This window comes from Lepisma saccharinum, chromosome 16 (genome assembly GCF_977018435.1).
Source record: "Lepisma saccharinum chromosome 16, izLepSacc3.1, whole genome shotgun sequence".
Lineage (NCBI taxonomy): Eukaryota > Metazoa > Arthropoda > Insecta > Zygentoma > Lepismatidae > Lepisma > Lepisma saccharinum.
In genome coordinates, this window is record NC_139244.1 from 65,019,745 (window position 1) to 65,034,650 (window position 14,906).

At 37.7% G+C, this 14,906-nt stretch overlaps 2 protein-coding genes across 5 annotated transcripts in view; one reads left to right on the forward strand and one right to left on the reverse strand.

Moving 5' to 3' along the window:
• LOC146000511 (neurobeachin-like protein 1) overlaps positions 1 to 14,906 on the reverse strand; it is a 723,922-nt gene that overhangs the window by 428,074 nt on the left and 280,942 nt on the right. The gene's annotated exons all lie outside the window — the stretch shown is intronic.
• Positions 8,853 to 14,906, forward strand: part of LOC146000512 (uncharacterized) — a 41,394-nt gene continuing 35,340 nt past the window's right edge. The window contains exon 1 of the mRNA XM_083138254.1: positions 8,853 to 9,035. Within this exon, the coding sequence (XP_082994380.1) occupies positions 9,024 to 9,035 (12 nt within the window). The 5' untranslated portion in view covers positions 8,853 to 9,023. The remainder of the gene's footprint in view (positions 9,036 to 14,906) is intronic.

Here is a 14,906-nt window from a genome sequence, read left to right on the forward strand (position 1 = left end):
GGAGAAAAGAGGAATGCTTTAAAAAAAATAAACTGAAACAACTCACACTGAGCTGCAGGAATTACTGAAAACCACGAACAGCCCACTTGAATAAACGAAAGAAGAAATAACTCTTAACAATAATGCTGACGAAAGACAACCATGCTGACTTTTGTAGAGACTGCCGCCAGTGCAAGAAAGTAGAGGAGACTTTCCTTTCAGAATAGGATCAATGGCTTGGCGCTGCAAGCTATCAGAGGCGCAACCACGAAATTTTGTCTGGGAGGGGAGGGGCAAGGATTTCCCCTCCAAGGAAACTGGCGCATCCCCCGAAAATCATGTCATGCGTCCTCCCCCAATCATATCATTCGCGCCCTCAAGCCATATCGTAATCCCCCCCAATTATTTAATTACGACAGCGTGTCTACCGATAGTAACTCTTTTTTTAGTTTTACTGAACACTATACTTGATCTGCCAATCCTCCCTAAACATCACTCAAGACCGCTCCTAAAATCGTTCATCGTAATCCTCCCAAAATAATTTCCATGAATACGTAATAATTTATGTCTATTTGAATTAAATACCATGTTTAACTGTGCTTATTTTTTAATTGTTCGATTTTAGAAAAAAAACTTAAAACTAGCACATTAATTGGTTAAATGTAGTAAATTAAATTATGTAAATATGCATATAAATAGTGTTTGTGACTGGGTTTATAAAACTCCAATTTGAGTATTAAACACAAATTGTTACACAACTTAAGATAAAGATAGAAAATTCAACCTTGGCAAACCAAATAACATGCTCCAGCGTATGACCGATTCAATTATTGTTTCACGAGACATTACAGAGCCCTAACTAGAAATTCTTAAGCTCAAGGCGATAATATAATACGATTCCTCGTTTTCTTGGGGTAAATATAATTATTTTAGTAACCCATAACAATAATTCAGTGGATTTATCTTCAGTGCAAATTTAACTTGTTAAAGTAAAATTTTCCTGTGATAAGAAGTTAGAAATGCGGATTGGATATATTTTTGTCCCAAATGATGCACCTGCTTTAAATTAAGTAATATACCAACACTAAGCATTATATTTTAAAAAGTGGTGTTATTAATGAATATCGAGAATATCGCTTATGTCTTGTAATGCAGCTATAGTATAAAACTTCATATTGAGTAAAGCGCCATACACGCATTCTCGCAACACATCATTGGGAGCGAAGCGAGGAAGAACATTTGTATATCCATTTCTTTGCAGGCTTTCAAGAATATTACTTAATTGGGTGTCAATACTCTCTTAAGATCCCGAGATATTTAGTCTTTCCCAGCTTCTCTTTTGGCAAGTTCGGCATCGAAAACGTGTGGATACCATATCGCTATATACAATCTCCAAAATTTAATGCCCCAATTCTCTCTCCACTACAGAAATTCCTTGACAATCTAAGATTTAACACATTATCAAGACCTTCATATCTCCCCATTCATATTTAATACTCAATCCTACCACCAAAATTTCCATGCAAATTTTAAACTTACTGTTGATATTGAAGAGTGGATATTGCCTCCTCCAAAAAATTAATTCTCAGTCTCCACACCAAAAATTCTGCAACAGTCTAACACAATTGTACAATACAAGACTTCGATACCTCCCTCAATTTGATACACAATTCCCCTCTAACTAAAATACCGGCCATAATCTAAGACCTAGACTTGGATACTGTCCCTCCATCAATGTTTAATTCATAATCCCCCACCCAACCGACGTGTCAATTAAGGCCTAATATGTAAGAGTTGGATATCATCCCCCACCCCCGCTTCGATAATACACTTTCTTCATCTAATGGATTAAATATGGTGCATTTAAGGTGTAAAATTTTTACATATATTTTGGAAAAATATATAAATGTTGAATTTAATATTTTGAAGGAAAAAAAAAGCCCCCAAAAATCTTGATGACACAGCCTACGCCAAAATCCCCCCTTGTGGGCACCCCTGGGGACAAGTCCCAGGATAAACGTGTCAAGGGGGTAGAAGATGATGCTAAAGTATTTGTGATGGAACAAAGGATATGAAATATTTTTTCAAAGCGTTCAATTTCACGTTAGCTAATAATGGAAAACAGGCACACAAACAACATTTCTGAAAGACAGAAAACGCATGATAAATGCATTCATTCCGAATATATTTCTTTTTATACACATGGCATGTATAACTTTCATGTACAATATATCGTTTACACAAATGCAACATAGAGCGACGTAAAATAAGAAAAAACATATGCAAGATGCTAATACTAAATTGTGTTCGTATTCAAAGTTTATTTAATAAATACATACGTGTTTCAGAGCGACCCAGACACTACCTTTTTCTCGAGAACGGGAGATTGCATCAAGTTGCACTTTCCGAAACTGTTATGGTGCTGCACTTATCTTAATTGTTAAGCTCGGTATACTCGATTTGGCTCACCTTCCTTTTTTTGCAAAACCATTTTATTTTCTACACGAAAAACGGTAGGTGGTACAGACAAATGTTTCATATGACAATCGTATTTTTTCCCCGCCTTTCTGAATCTGCATTCCAAACATACCCTTCCCATTTGAAAATCACATGAACGGGCATGTGCCCTCACTAAAACCACAAAGGGTGGCTTTTGCTGTTGCCAATACTTTCTACGGATTCTTTGGGCCCAACTTAGTGGTGCATTTATTTGTTTCAACTTGATACGATCTCCCGTTCTCGAGAAAAAGGTAGAGTCTGGGTCGCTCTGAAACACCCTGTATGTGTATGTGTGTGTGGGGGGGGGGGGGGTGTAATGTATTTAAATAGTATACATGCAATACATTACAGAAATAACACTGCAAGCGAAGCGAGAAAAAAATAGATTCAATTTTTTGCAAATTGAAAACAATATCGAAAACGAAAATTTCATGGGCTGACATGGCATTATCTCTTTTATAACTTTTTTTATTTAGATCGTTCGCTCCAGGACTGACTCCCGCCGCTCCCTAGCTACGGCTCTTAACTTGAGAGTGGAAGAAAAGGAGGCATCACGAGCGAAGCGATCAAGAAAAATTACATTAGGAAATGTATTTTTACTTGCATAACGTTTGAAATGGAGGGGGGCAATTGCTCTCCTGTGGCCCCCCTGGAGGTGCCCTTGGCCGTCTGGAAGAAAAATGTAAGACATACATGAAAACTAATTAAATCTTGAGTATCCTCTTGTCTTTCTACTCCGTGATTCTGCTAGCCTTGTTTTCTTTTTCTTCAATGTTTGCCCCCCATTGCTCTCTCCCTATAATTCACTACCGTCTAAGTGCCCCTCCCCCTCCGTGGTTGCGTCACTTTAAGCTATACAATATCGTAATAGTGGCTTGCATTAATACCTAAAACTCTGCGCTCAATGTAACGGCATGACGTAATATGCCACAAAAGTTATTAGCGTTTTTCGTTGGAAATAGGTTTTGAAAAAAGGGGAACTGAAGAAAATAAATGGCTGCACTACCACTTTGCACGACCCTGATTTTAATGGAAACAGAATATAAAGTTAATGGAAATATGGTCTCCACTTTACGTTTCACGAAACTAAGCGTATCCCATGTGAGAATATTGGTCTTTTCACACCAGACTTGAGAATACAATGCGACGCGGGGGAAGATGTTATCCCTATCCCTAGTTAAGAAAATTTTCATAAAGCATTCCCCAGCTAGGATAATTTACATACTAATTTGCATAATTATCTCCCCACCTATTGCATTGTCTCCATGTTGATCCATAAATCATCCCCGCAACTATTTTCAATCTCGAAATCTCCTCAACTAGGAATTTCCACCTCCACTTCGATTACAAATGTAGCCGTATCCTTAACTTAAGCTTCTATAATTTTTCTGTACTAATGTGATCGCGATTTTACAATAAATTGAGTGTGAATAAAAGCCTCAATAATGTTAAAGTTATGTAAATATTTCGAAGTGCGAGGCCCTGTGCGCTGGCATTCGTCGCACACTTCTAATTGCGGCCCTCATATTTGCTACCGGTTCCCCGGCTACCAAAGCATCAGTTTTCCTCTATTACAGTTCGTGATATTTAAAAACTGCCATTACTCTTTTACTCATCTTTGTAAACACAATTCAATTCAAATCAAATCCAGCCCTGGTTACAATATCTCATCAACCCTCACTATAAGAACCTAAGTACTGATTATTATAAATCGCAGCTATCCGAAGGCTGGCAACAATTGAGTTAAATGGAACAATGGCAACCATACTGCGCGCAAATAACGCTTTCCATGGTAACTAATGAAGAGTGACCAAGCCATGTACACATTTATTTTCAGGGATGTAAACTGCGGCAGGGTTTTACGCTACCGCGTTTATTCTTCTTTTAAAGGTAATCCAATTAGGTTCTATAGACGTAACGAATTTATCTAAAAAAAACAAAAAAAACGTGATATGATAATTATTCAGACCTTCGTTCAATTCCTGCACATGCGAATTTGCATGTTTTCTTTCTGTTCATGTAATTGTTTATTACGTTGTTGTTAGATTTAGTGCACAATAAGATGAGGTGTCTTCATCTGGGTTGATTTAAAATAATAATAATGATGATATGATAATACGGATTCTTCATTAACTGCAACCAGCGGGGGCGCCAGGATTAATCATCTAGGGGTACGGCTTGGGGGATACAAAAGAAATTTCGGGGGTGCGATATTGAAAGTAAAGAAAACATTAAACACGCGTGTAACCTTTAGCCACTACATCAAATACCAATCAACTTTTAGTAGGTATCTGTGATGATATGCCAATGAAACTAAAAAAAACCAAGGGACTTCCTTCACTTTTGCTTGATTTTGAAACAGTTTATTAACAATGAAAAAAATGAAAGAAAAACCACTGAACTACATATACTTATTTAAAATCATTCACACATCACTTGAGGAAACAATTCTTTACCAAAATGCCGAAGAAAGAAAGTAAACGGCCGCTGATCTTTTTGCAGATTGACGCCAGTAGAGGAAAGTAAATGCGGCTTCTCTTTCAGAGTTGGATTAATGCTCGCCTGTTGTATTCAATAACAGCGGTCTCACTACAGTACCTAACATTCGGCGCTCAATATGTAGACAACACATTGCATGATACTATAAGATTTAGTGTTCTCGGTTGAACATAGGTTTTGAAAAGGTGTGAGGAAGAATATTAAGGGGTGCTATCTGCTATCCAAGTTATGACGCACCTTTCATTGATAATGAGCGGATAGCAGAGTTATATTTCATTAAAAATTATAAAAATAAGATTTATTAGACATTCGAAATGCTCCGGTGATTTATTTAATCTATTACGAGAGAAGATATGTTGTTTTCGTCTCTTTCGTGACCTGTAGAAGTTCAGCATTCGACGACCTAACAAAATCAGTCAACACGCTACACTGATAAACTGCTATGGTTTGTAAGGGATAATAATACCGCCAGTATTCTTTGTAATTACAGTGTTTTAATATTGAATATTATCTTTCTCCAATATAAATGTCCCATCAGAAACTCAAGTTTAATGCCACATTAACATTTCAGCGTACAGTGTTTTAATATTGTATATTATCTTTCTCCAATATAAATGTCCCATCAGAAACTCAAGTTTAATGCCACATTAACATTTCAGCGTACAGTGTTTTAATATTGTATATTATCTTTCTCCAATATAAATGTCCCATCAGAAACTCAAGTTTAATGCCACATTAACATTTCAGCGTACGCTTATGATATTAACCATTTTTAAAGTACTTATTCAATTTAGTCATTGTCAGGATACTCGAAACCCTAATCAAATAAAACTACAGTAGTTCTTGCCAGTATCTTTAGAAAAATTATCTGAAATCAGTCACATTTGGTATAAGTTACAGCTGCGCATATGCAATGAATAACGAATTGGATTGGCTGTTCTATAACAATAATACAAGATTAAACTCTAATTATATAAGATGTTCGTTGAGCTTCCAAAATACAAGTGAGAGCGTCTCAATGACACCAATTCCTACGGCATTATGAATGGGTTTAATTCAAAATGCTGATATGTTTTAAATAATTATGAGATACACGTATTTTTCCAGCACCTGTATCACTATATTCCACCCATTGCATCGTTGAATTCGACGTCTCCAATATTGAAAATTGAGACCTTACGTCCATACGATACCATACAACATAACATACAAAGACAAGTGCATGGGTTTCAAACAAGGGATTCTCTCATCAGAAAGCACAATATCTCATCTCCTAGGTCATCTGAATGGAAATTAGCCACACGCCACAACGCTAGTTCATCACTCAAGTGTACTCCAAACTAGCCCCCAAGAACTGTGAAATATTCTCAACCTCGCCTCCCTCAATATGCCATCTCGTGTGGCATTCAAACGTGCAATCACTTTTGTGAAGTCTCTCGACACTAACCGCCACGAATGGACATATATCAAAGCCCTATGTTATCTGCAACCTACTGATCCCAGTTAAAAAAAAAAAAAGACTGAAATAATAATTATCTTTCTCTGCTATTATTCCACCGTCGACTGCAAACATCAAAATTTGTCTTTTGTTTTACAACATTCTTCCTCCCTAGCAGATCCACCCGAAACTTGTCGGTAAATACATTATTTGTTTCTTTATAAGAAGCAAAGGTTCCAAACAATTTACAACTTATCCAAATAATTTAAATTCAACCTTTTCCTAGTGACACTGTTGTCTGACAGTTGCTCGGGTGCAAATTGACACTTGAAACTCTAGCGTTATCCTTTTCCTCGTCGTTACAGTCAGGGGCAACGCCAAGGGGACGAAGAGGTGCTTGCCCACCCCCTTCAGCATCCCTTTTCAAAACCTATGTGTTGTCTACATATTGAGCGCCGAATGTTAGGTACTGTAGTGAGACCGCTGTTATTGAATACAACAGGCGAGCATTAATCCAACTCTGAAAGAGTAGCCGCATTTACTTTCCTCTACTGGCGTCAATCTGCAAAAAGATCAGCGGCCGTTTACTTTCTTTCTTCGGCATTTTGGTAAAGAATTGTTTCCTCAAGTGATGTGTGAATGGTTTTAAATAAATATATGTAGTTCAGTGGTTTTTCTTTTTTTTCATTGTTAATAAACTGTTTCAAAATCAAGCAAAAGTGAAGGAAGTCCCTTGGTTTTTTAGTTTCATTGGCATATCATCACAGATACCTACTAAAAGTTGATTGGTATTTGATGTAGTGGCTAAAGGTTACACGCGTGTTTAATGTTTTCTTTATTTTCAACATCGCACCACCAAAATTTATTTTGCCTCCCCCCCAGCAGCACCCCTAGATGATTAATTCTGGCGCCCCCGCTGGTTGCAGTTAATGAAGAATCCGTATTATCATATCATCATTATTATTATTTTAAATCAACCCAGATGAAGACACCTCATCTTATTGTGCACTAAATCCAACAACAACGTAATAAACAGTTACATGGACAGAAAGAAAACATGAAAATTCGCATGTGCAGGAATTTAACAGGACTGAATAATTATCACGTTTTTTTTTTCTTTTCAGAGAGATTCGTTACGTCTATAAAACTTAATTGGCTTGCCTTAAAAGAAGAATAAACGCGGTAGCGTAAAACCCTGCTACAGTTTACATCCCTGAAAATAAATGTGTACATGTCTTGGTCATTCTTCATTATAAAGAAAAGTGTTATTTGCACACAGTATTGTTGTCATTGTTCCATTTAACTCAATTGTTGCCAACCTTCGGATAGCTGTGATTTAAAACAATCAGCACTGCTATCCACGTCAAAAACATTGGGTTCTCGGTTTGCGTGCTTGTAAGATTGTACTCCATGGAAGGAAAATGATCAAATATACCTCAGTGGAAACCTTCAAGTATTTATTTTTTGATAAGCATTATCTGAAAATTATTCTTCATTTCATTTTCTTATTATGAAGAAACTGTCATTGGAAAGTGTAGATTTTCTTCCAATTTGCAAGAAGGGGTACCTCAACACACTACGGGTGGCCGGAAAGCCCCTTTACACTGAATTTGAATTATATGGTTATGTAGAGAGTTTATTCCTAAGGATCCAAAGCGTTCGTGTGGGATCCTCCATGTTCGTAGCATAACCTTATGCGACTCCACGTCCGATTGTTTATCAGCAACAGTATACCACGGGTTACATTTTGAAACATTGCAGAAAGGTCTTGTGAAAGAAGAGGTGCAGAAACGCCGATACTTCGACAACGAGTAGCTGCAGCGTTTCAAAATGTCAACCGTGCTATGCTGTTACTGATAAGCAATTGCTTCGTCCATAGTTATTTTGTGCTCCAAAGATGAGAATTTATGAAAAATAAATATGAGATTTATTTCATGGAGACTACTAATCTGGAAGCACAGGTTGTAATAAACAAAATCGTTTGAATTATTGCATTTGAAATTTTACAACTTAAGTTAGTGATTTTCATAAACATCTGTAAACGCTAAATTCACGGCACGAAACTAAAAATGGCCGCCAGATCTAAATGCAAGCGTGAAAAAAAAATGTCAATGTCGATTTTGAGCACGTAGTTCATTAATATTTTAAAAAATAGTGATCCGACAAGAGTTGGTCTAAATTGTATGGAATGACCCAGAGATTTAAAAATTAAAAATAATAATAATACTAATAAACCTGTCCAAACTAAATCGGAATGAAGGCAACAATATTTAACAATTTTCAAAAATATTTTTCCGTAATCCTCTCTCGTGCTAGGTGGATGGATACTGGAGCATTGGAACCTTCTTCCGATGTGGGGCACGTACATTTCCCTTTCTCGCACAACAATGGTTCTTAAAGCAGGTGACACGAGGCACGCGCTCAGTGTTGATCCTGCTCTGGTGCATGAAAGTTCGTTACCAATGTAATCTGTGGGAATACACTCCATAGAGATTCACATCACTTCTCACGGGAGAGGGAATGCCAAGGGAAACCCGAATCATTTGAGGTGAACCGTGGACTCATAGGGACGCTTCTCCATTGCAAAGGATACACACAAAACACATCGATGATTTGTTGGGTATGTACAAAAATTGTCCTTCACGATAAACCTTTTTCCAAGTGTGTGTATATATTTGTGTAGTGTGCTACAATAGTATTTTCACATAAAGAAAAGTCATCGTTTTTATAGTCTCTAGTATGCCGACTTCGAAAATGACATTACATTTTGTCGGTTGAATTTTGTTTTCATGGAAAGCAAGGAAACAGTTAAAACCACCTTAATATGCCTTCATGTGAAGACCGTAATTTTTCGTAATCACGATAACGCTAACCACTATAAGCACAGCCTATATTATTTGCTTCTATATCACGGATTTGCTGATGCATATATGCTTAAAATCACTTCGTTATCCAAACACAGACAGAAATGTTGGGATTGTTACTAACCTCGTGGGAAGCTGTCAATTTAAGAAAACACAACGTTGATTCAATTTATATGTGTCAATGTAAAAAACAGACAGAAAAAAACAGAATCAAATGGAACATTATTAATTAATACAAGTCGTCCGAAATAGTTCAGATGCTGACACATACATTTTGTACATGAATTATGTACAATAGTGTAGAATATCACCGATCAACCTCACCCCGGATATTGATATTACAATATTGATACGTTGTTTTGAAAAAGAATACATATTCAATGGTCACCAGATCAATTATAATAGTAATATTTAATTACGTACTGATATAAATATCAAAAATATATCACTTTTTTTTTATCAACGAACTTGAAACAATCTCTAGTTAAATATATAGAGACCGACATACCGTAAACTTTCTGTTGATCTGACAGCAGGCTTCGTCTAAGATCGCTCTATATCCGCTCGGCAGATATAAAAAAATATTCTAACAAGTAGCAATTCTTTATCTGAAGAAATTTAAGATATTTCAGAAAGTTATATATGTGAAATCATGGATTTAAAAATTCGCATGTATGTATAACTCATGCATTAGATATTTCAGGACCTTTAAAGCAACGTAAAAAAAACAACTTAGTCACGGTGCAGGTTCGAAAACACCCACACATGTAGGAGCTTGGTGGATTGGCAACTGAAAAGAGGAAAAAACAACTCCCTTGCGGGAAAAAGGGGGGGGGGAATCTTGAACACGCACCGTTCATATTGTGAATCCGTAATACTAACCAATCACCTAGAGGTTCTACTGATTCAATAGCGCTTAACAATCATGCAATTTGTGTTTCATCAAAGGTACTTTTCCTCGCCTTTTCTGTTTCAAATGAACGTGACTTTGAGACTGCTCTAACTTTTTACTTTCTGCTGCCATCAGCAACCGAGCATTTAGTTTGGACATGCGGCGAGAATAGATTTTGGCCTATGAAAATATTTTCACATAACTTACCCTCCCTCTTAGCATTCGCGCGCAAACAACTCCCCGACGCTGTAAGGCAGGGGCGTGCCCAAGAGAAAATTTCGGGGTGGTTTGGCAGGCTCATGATTTCATAAAAGGGTATATCCGTTTACATATAACTTTACTCCAATGTCTGTATATATACAGAGGTGTAACAAAATTGCCAAGGGCCCGCCCGCAAGAAACAAATTTGGGCCCCCACGTGCAGTCAGCAAAAAATGGGCTTCACTTAACTTAGATATTTATACAAGTCGAACTTGTATCTATGAATTACACTGGTCAACAAAATTAAACTTTATTTATTTATTTTTTTTACATGAAAGAATGTATTCATTTTAGTTTTCGAGCTGCTGAAGACGAATCTGAAAGTGGATTTTGCCTTGCACCCTCAGATTTCGAAATAATGCCAGTTATAGTATAGTATAGTATAGAATGAAATCGCAGAGCTTCATGTTGGCAGCCTTTGTGCCCCTCTACTATATACGAGAATCACAAATGATACCTCGTTGGAAAGCTTATGGAACACAGAATCCAACGAGGTACATTTGGGACCAATCACGCCCAATTTGTAGAAGAAGAAGAAGAAGAAGGAAGTAAGAAAATTGGGGGGAAAGTTAATTTTTGGAGAACTTGAGGTAAGTTTGCAACACTTACAGTTGCGCTACGCAAACCTAAACTCAGTAACACACACCCTATACATTAAGTTGGCTAACTGAAGTAGTCCTGTAGGACGAACATCAATGAAGAAACATATGTAAAGTATACATATTGCAAAAGTACCTGACGACCCCTTATAAAATGAATGGGAGTGTAGATCGCAGCAATTGGTCATGGTAGTAATATGTTAGGCCTAGGGGGAAACTTTTTGGTGCATGTCGTGACAACGTTCGCTATCTTGGATCAACTTTATTCACATAAAAATTTGCTTCATCAGAATGCAGAATATGCCGTGTAAAGTGTGGGTCCTGGCGAATTTGCTCCACAGCCCATTCACAAAACTGCATTCTCCTATCCGGGTCGTCCTCAGATAGTTGGTGCTGAAACTGCAGCTTGTACGGGTGCCACTAAACCATCTTTAACACTCTGCAAATGGAACTCTGGCTGACACAACATTACACAGATATTCGACGTGTGTTGCGCTGTGGGAAATTGGCAAATGATGCTAGCACTGCCATAGCTGTTCCTTCGTCATTGGCAGTTCTTGACCTACCAGATCGTGGCCTGTCATGCCCATAACTTCCTTATCATTAAAGTTTTCATAAATATGACTTCACCGCTGAATTCCTGGTGAAATTGTATCCCAAAACCATATCCCAAAGACCCCCTTTCCCATTTAAAGAAATGAAGTTGGATCCAAGGTGGCGGTCACCAAGATGGCGGACGTTATCATGACATGCACCAAAAAGTTTCCCCCTAGAACTAACATATTACTACCATGACCAATTGCTGCGATCTACACTCCCCTTCATTTTATAAGGGGTGGTCAGGGACTTTTGACACCCTGAACATATTGCAATATGTATACTTTACATATGTTTCTTCATTGATGTTCGTCCTACAGGACTACTTCAGTTAGCCAACTTAATGTATAGGGTGTGTGTTACTGAGTTTAGGTTTGCGTAGCACAACTGTAAGTGTTGCAAACTTACCTCAAGTTCTCCAAAAATTAACTTTTTCCCCAATTTTCTTACTTCCTTCTTCTTCTTCTTCTACAAATTGGGCGTGATTGGTCCCAAATGTACCTCGTTGGATTCTGTGTTCCATAAGCTTTCCAGCGAGGTATCATTTGTGATTCTCGTATAATTAGTAGAGGGGCACAAAGGCCGCCAACATGAAGCTCTGCGATATCATAATATACTATTCTACAGGGTGACTCAAAAAGTCACTTAAAACCCTTGGTACAAGGCCACTGCAGCGCGCAACGTACAAATGATGATGACCAATCGTTGCCAGGCCAAGGGGGAACCACATTGACGCCACCCGCGCGGTCGGCGGTCATCTTGATGTCCACCATATTGAATTCAACTTTAGAATTTTAAATGGGAAGGGAGTGATATGATATATCAAATCAGGCTAGAATTTCACGAGAAATGCAATGGTGAAGGTTTTTTCGACGTATCTTTAACCAGTAAAAAGTTATGACTGAATTCTTGTACCAATTTGTTCCTTTTCGAGGTGTTAGAAAAATGCCTTAAAATTTGTTTCGCGCATCGGTAATGCATCGAGATCAAAGTGATGTCTAGGGAGAGAAGTTCGCATGTCATTGCACACGATTTTAATCGGATACACACAGAAAGAGCTGCGCATTATGAATGGTTGTCGAGAACAATTTACAGTGTGACGCTTCCATTGAATTAAAAGTCCTTCACATTGAAAAGGCTAATGTTTATGTTCATAAGGAAGTTCATAAACAGAACCTTGTCATCTGATAACTAACTTTGGACAGAAACTGCTTCACAACGTTCCCATAGTGTTCTGGTGTTCCTCCCTACTGAAAAAAAACTCTGTAAATAGTACCTTCTTCCATAAGCAAGGATGAAAAACCTGTTTATTTAACAAATCCTATTAGCCCTAAGCATTTAAGGTTCCGTTGATGGAAAATTGACTAACCAATCGTGTTCCACAAAGCACGCCACACCATTAACTTACCAGCACTAACCATTCAGCTTTGATCTGTCGAAAATGGGTTATCAGATAAAAAGCATCGAATATTCTGTTTATGAACATCCTTATGAACATAAACATTAGCCTTGTCGCTGTGAAGGACTTTTCATTTAATGGAAGCGTCACACTGGTAATTGTTCGCAACAACCATTCATAATGCGCAACTCTTCATGGATGTATCCAATTAAAATATTGTGCAATGGCATGCAAACTTCTCTCCCTAGACATCACTTTGATCTCGATGCGTTACCGATGCGCTAAACAAATTTTAAGGGCATTTTTCCATCACCTCGAAAAGGAGCAAATTGGTACAAGAAATCAGTCATAACTTTTTACTGGTTAAAGATACGTCGAAAAAACCTTCACCATTGCATTTCTCGTGAAATTCTAGCCTGATTTGATATATCATATCACCCCCTTCCCATTTAAAATTTTAAAGTTGAATTCAATATGGCGGACATCAAAATGGCCGTCCGCGCGGGTGGCATCAATGTGGTTCCCCCTTAGCCTGGCAACGATTGGTCATCACCATTTCCACGTTGCGTGCTGCAGTGGCCTTGTACCAAGGGTGTTAAGTGACTTTTTGAGCCACCCTGTATACTCAGGGTGGTTACAAACAAGCAAAAATAAAATTCCCCGACTTTTCCAGGACAAAATTTACATTTTTCCCTGACAATTATAAACCAAATCCATGTTCTTGCAAATGGAAATAAGAAAGTCATACAGATCCAGGTATGTATTGTATTAAGTAGCGATATTAGCTTCCAAGAAATTTACATCATTTCTCTATGATTTGCATTCAAACTGCAAATTGTGAATTTTGAAAATTATTACAATTCACATGCTAGGAAGGGATTACGGGATTTTTTTATATGCAGCTAGTTTTCAATAAAATATTTGATGGTTTTCAAATTACGACTAAATGAGATTAGAGTGAAGTGTGATTGACGAAAAAATATTTTTTGTAATTGATCAATCCCCTTAGCCTTTCTCGTTATTATATGTTGATATTTCCACTCAGGTTTGGAACCCTCTGCTTGCAAGAACCATGAGTGTAGACTTATTCTTTGATGCATAAACCTACTTCTCTTTTATCTATAAAGCAAACAACTTAACTCTTGCACATAAGTGAAACAACTGATTTGTACAAAACAAAGTGTCATATTTCCTTCATTATCAATGAGATGTATCCTCAGTACAAACATTCACAGTACATCCAAATGAAATACTGTGAAACTGACTACACGCAGTTATACCATTATTGCTGGTGAAAAGGGTATATAGGACGTATTAAAAGAAATGTAATGCAAGCAAGTTATAAAAGGAGAATCTACTTCATTGTACAGGTGCCTGATTTAGCTAATCAAATATTCAAACACGAACACGCTATTGATAACAGCTTCCAAAAGTTTATACATGAGGAGCATCCAGAAAAAGTTCCAATGGCGTCTGTACGCAACGCTAGTGGTTTGGAGCGCGACACGCATATGTGGGCGGGAAAAAGTGGCTGTAATCTCGTGGATACATACAGTTTCCCACCGACTGAGAGGTACGTGTGGAAATCAGATTGTTGCACGCTCAGAATCCGGCATATAGTCACCAGCAATTGTGTGAGATGTACAGGCCGGACTTCGTGAGCGATAGTATGGTAGTATGGTCAGACGATGGTGCAGACAATTCATGGAAAACCAATCCAATGTGCACGACCCCATACAGCTGAGAATATGTGGGTTCTTTTGCATCACATCATGAGAGATCTTGGACCACAGTCCCGGCTTTGTATGTACCGACTTCCATCTTTTTGTTCAGCTAAAGAGGTATATGGCAGGACAAGGTTTTTGACAGTTACCCTGTA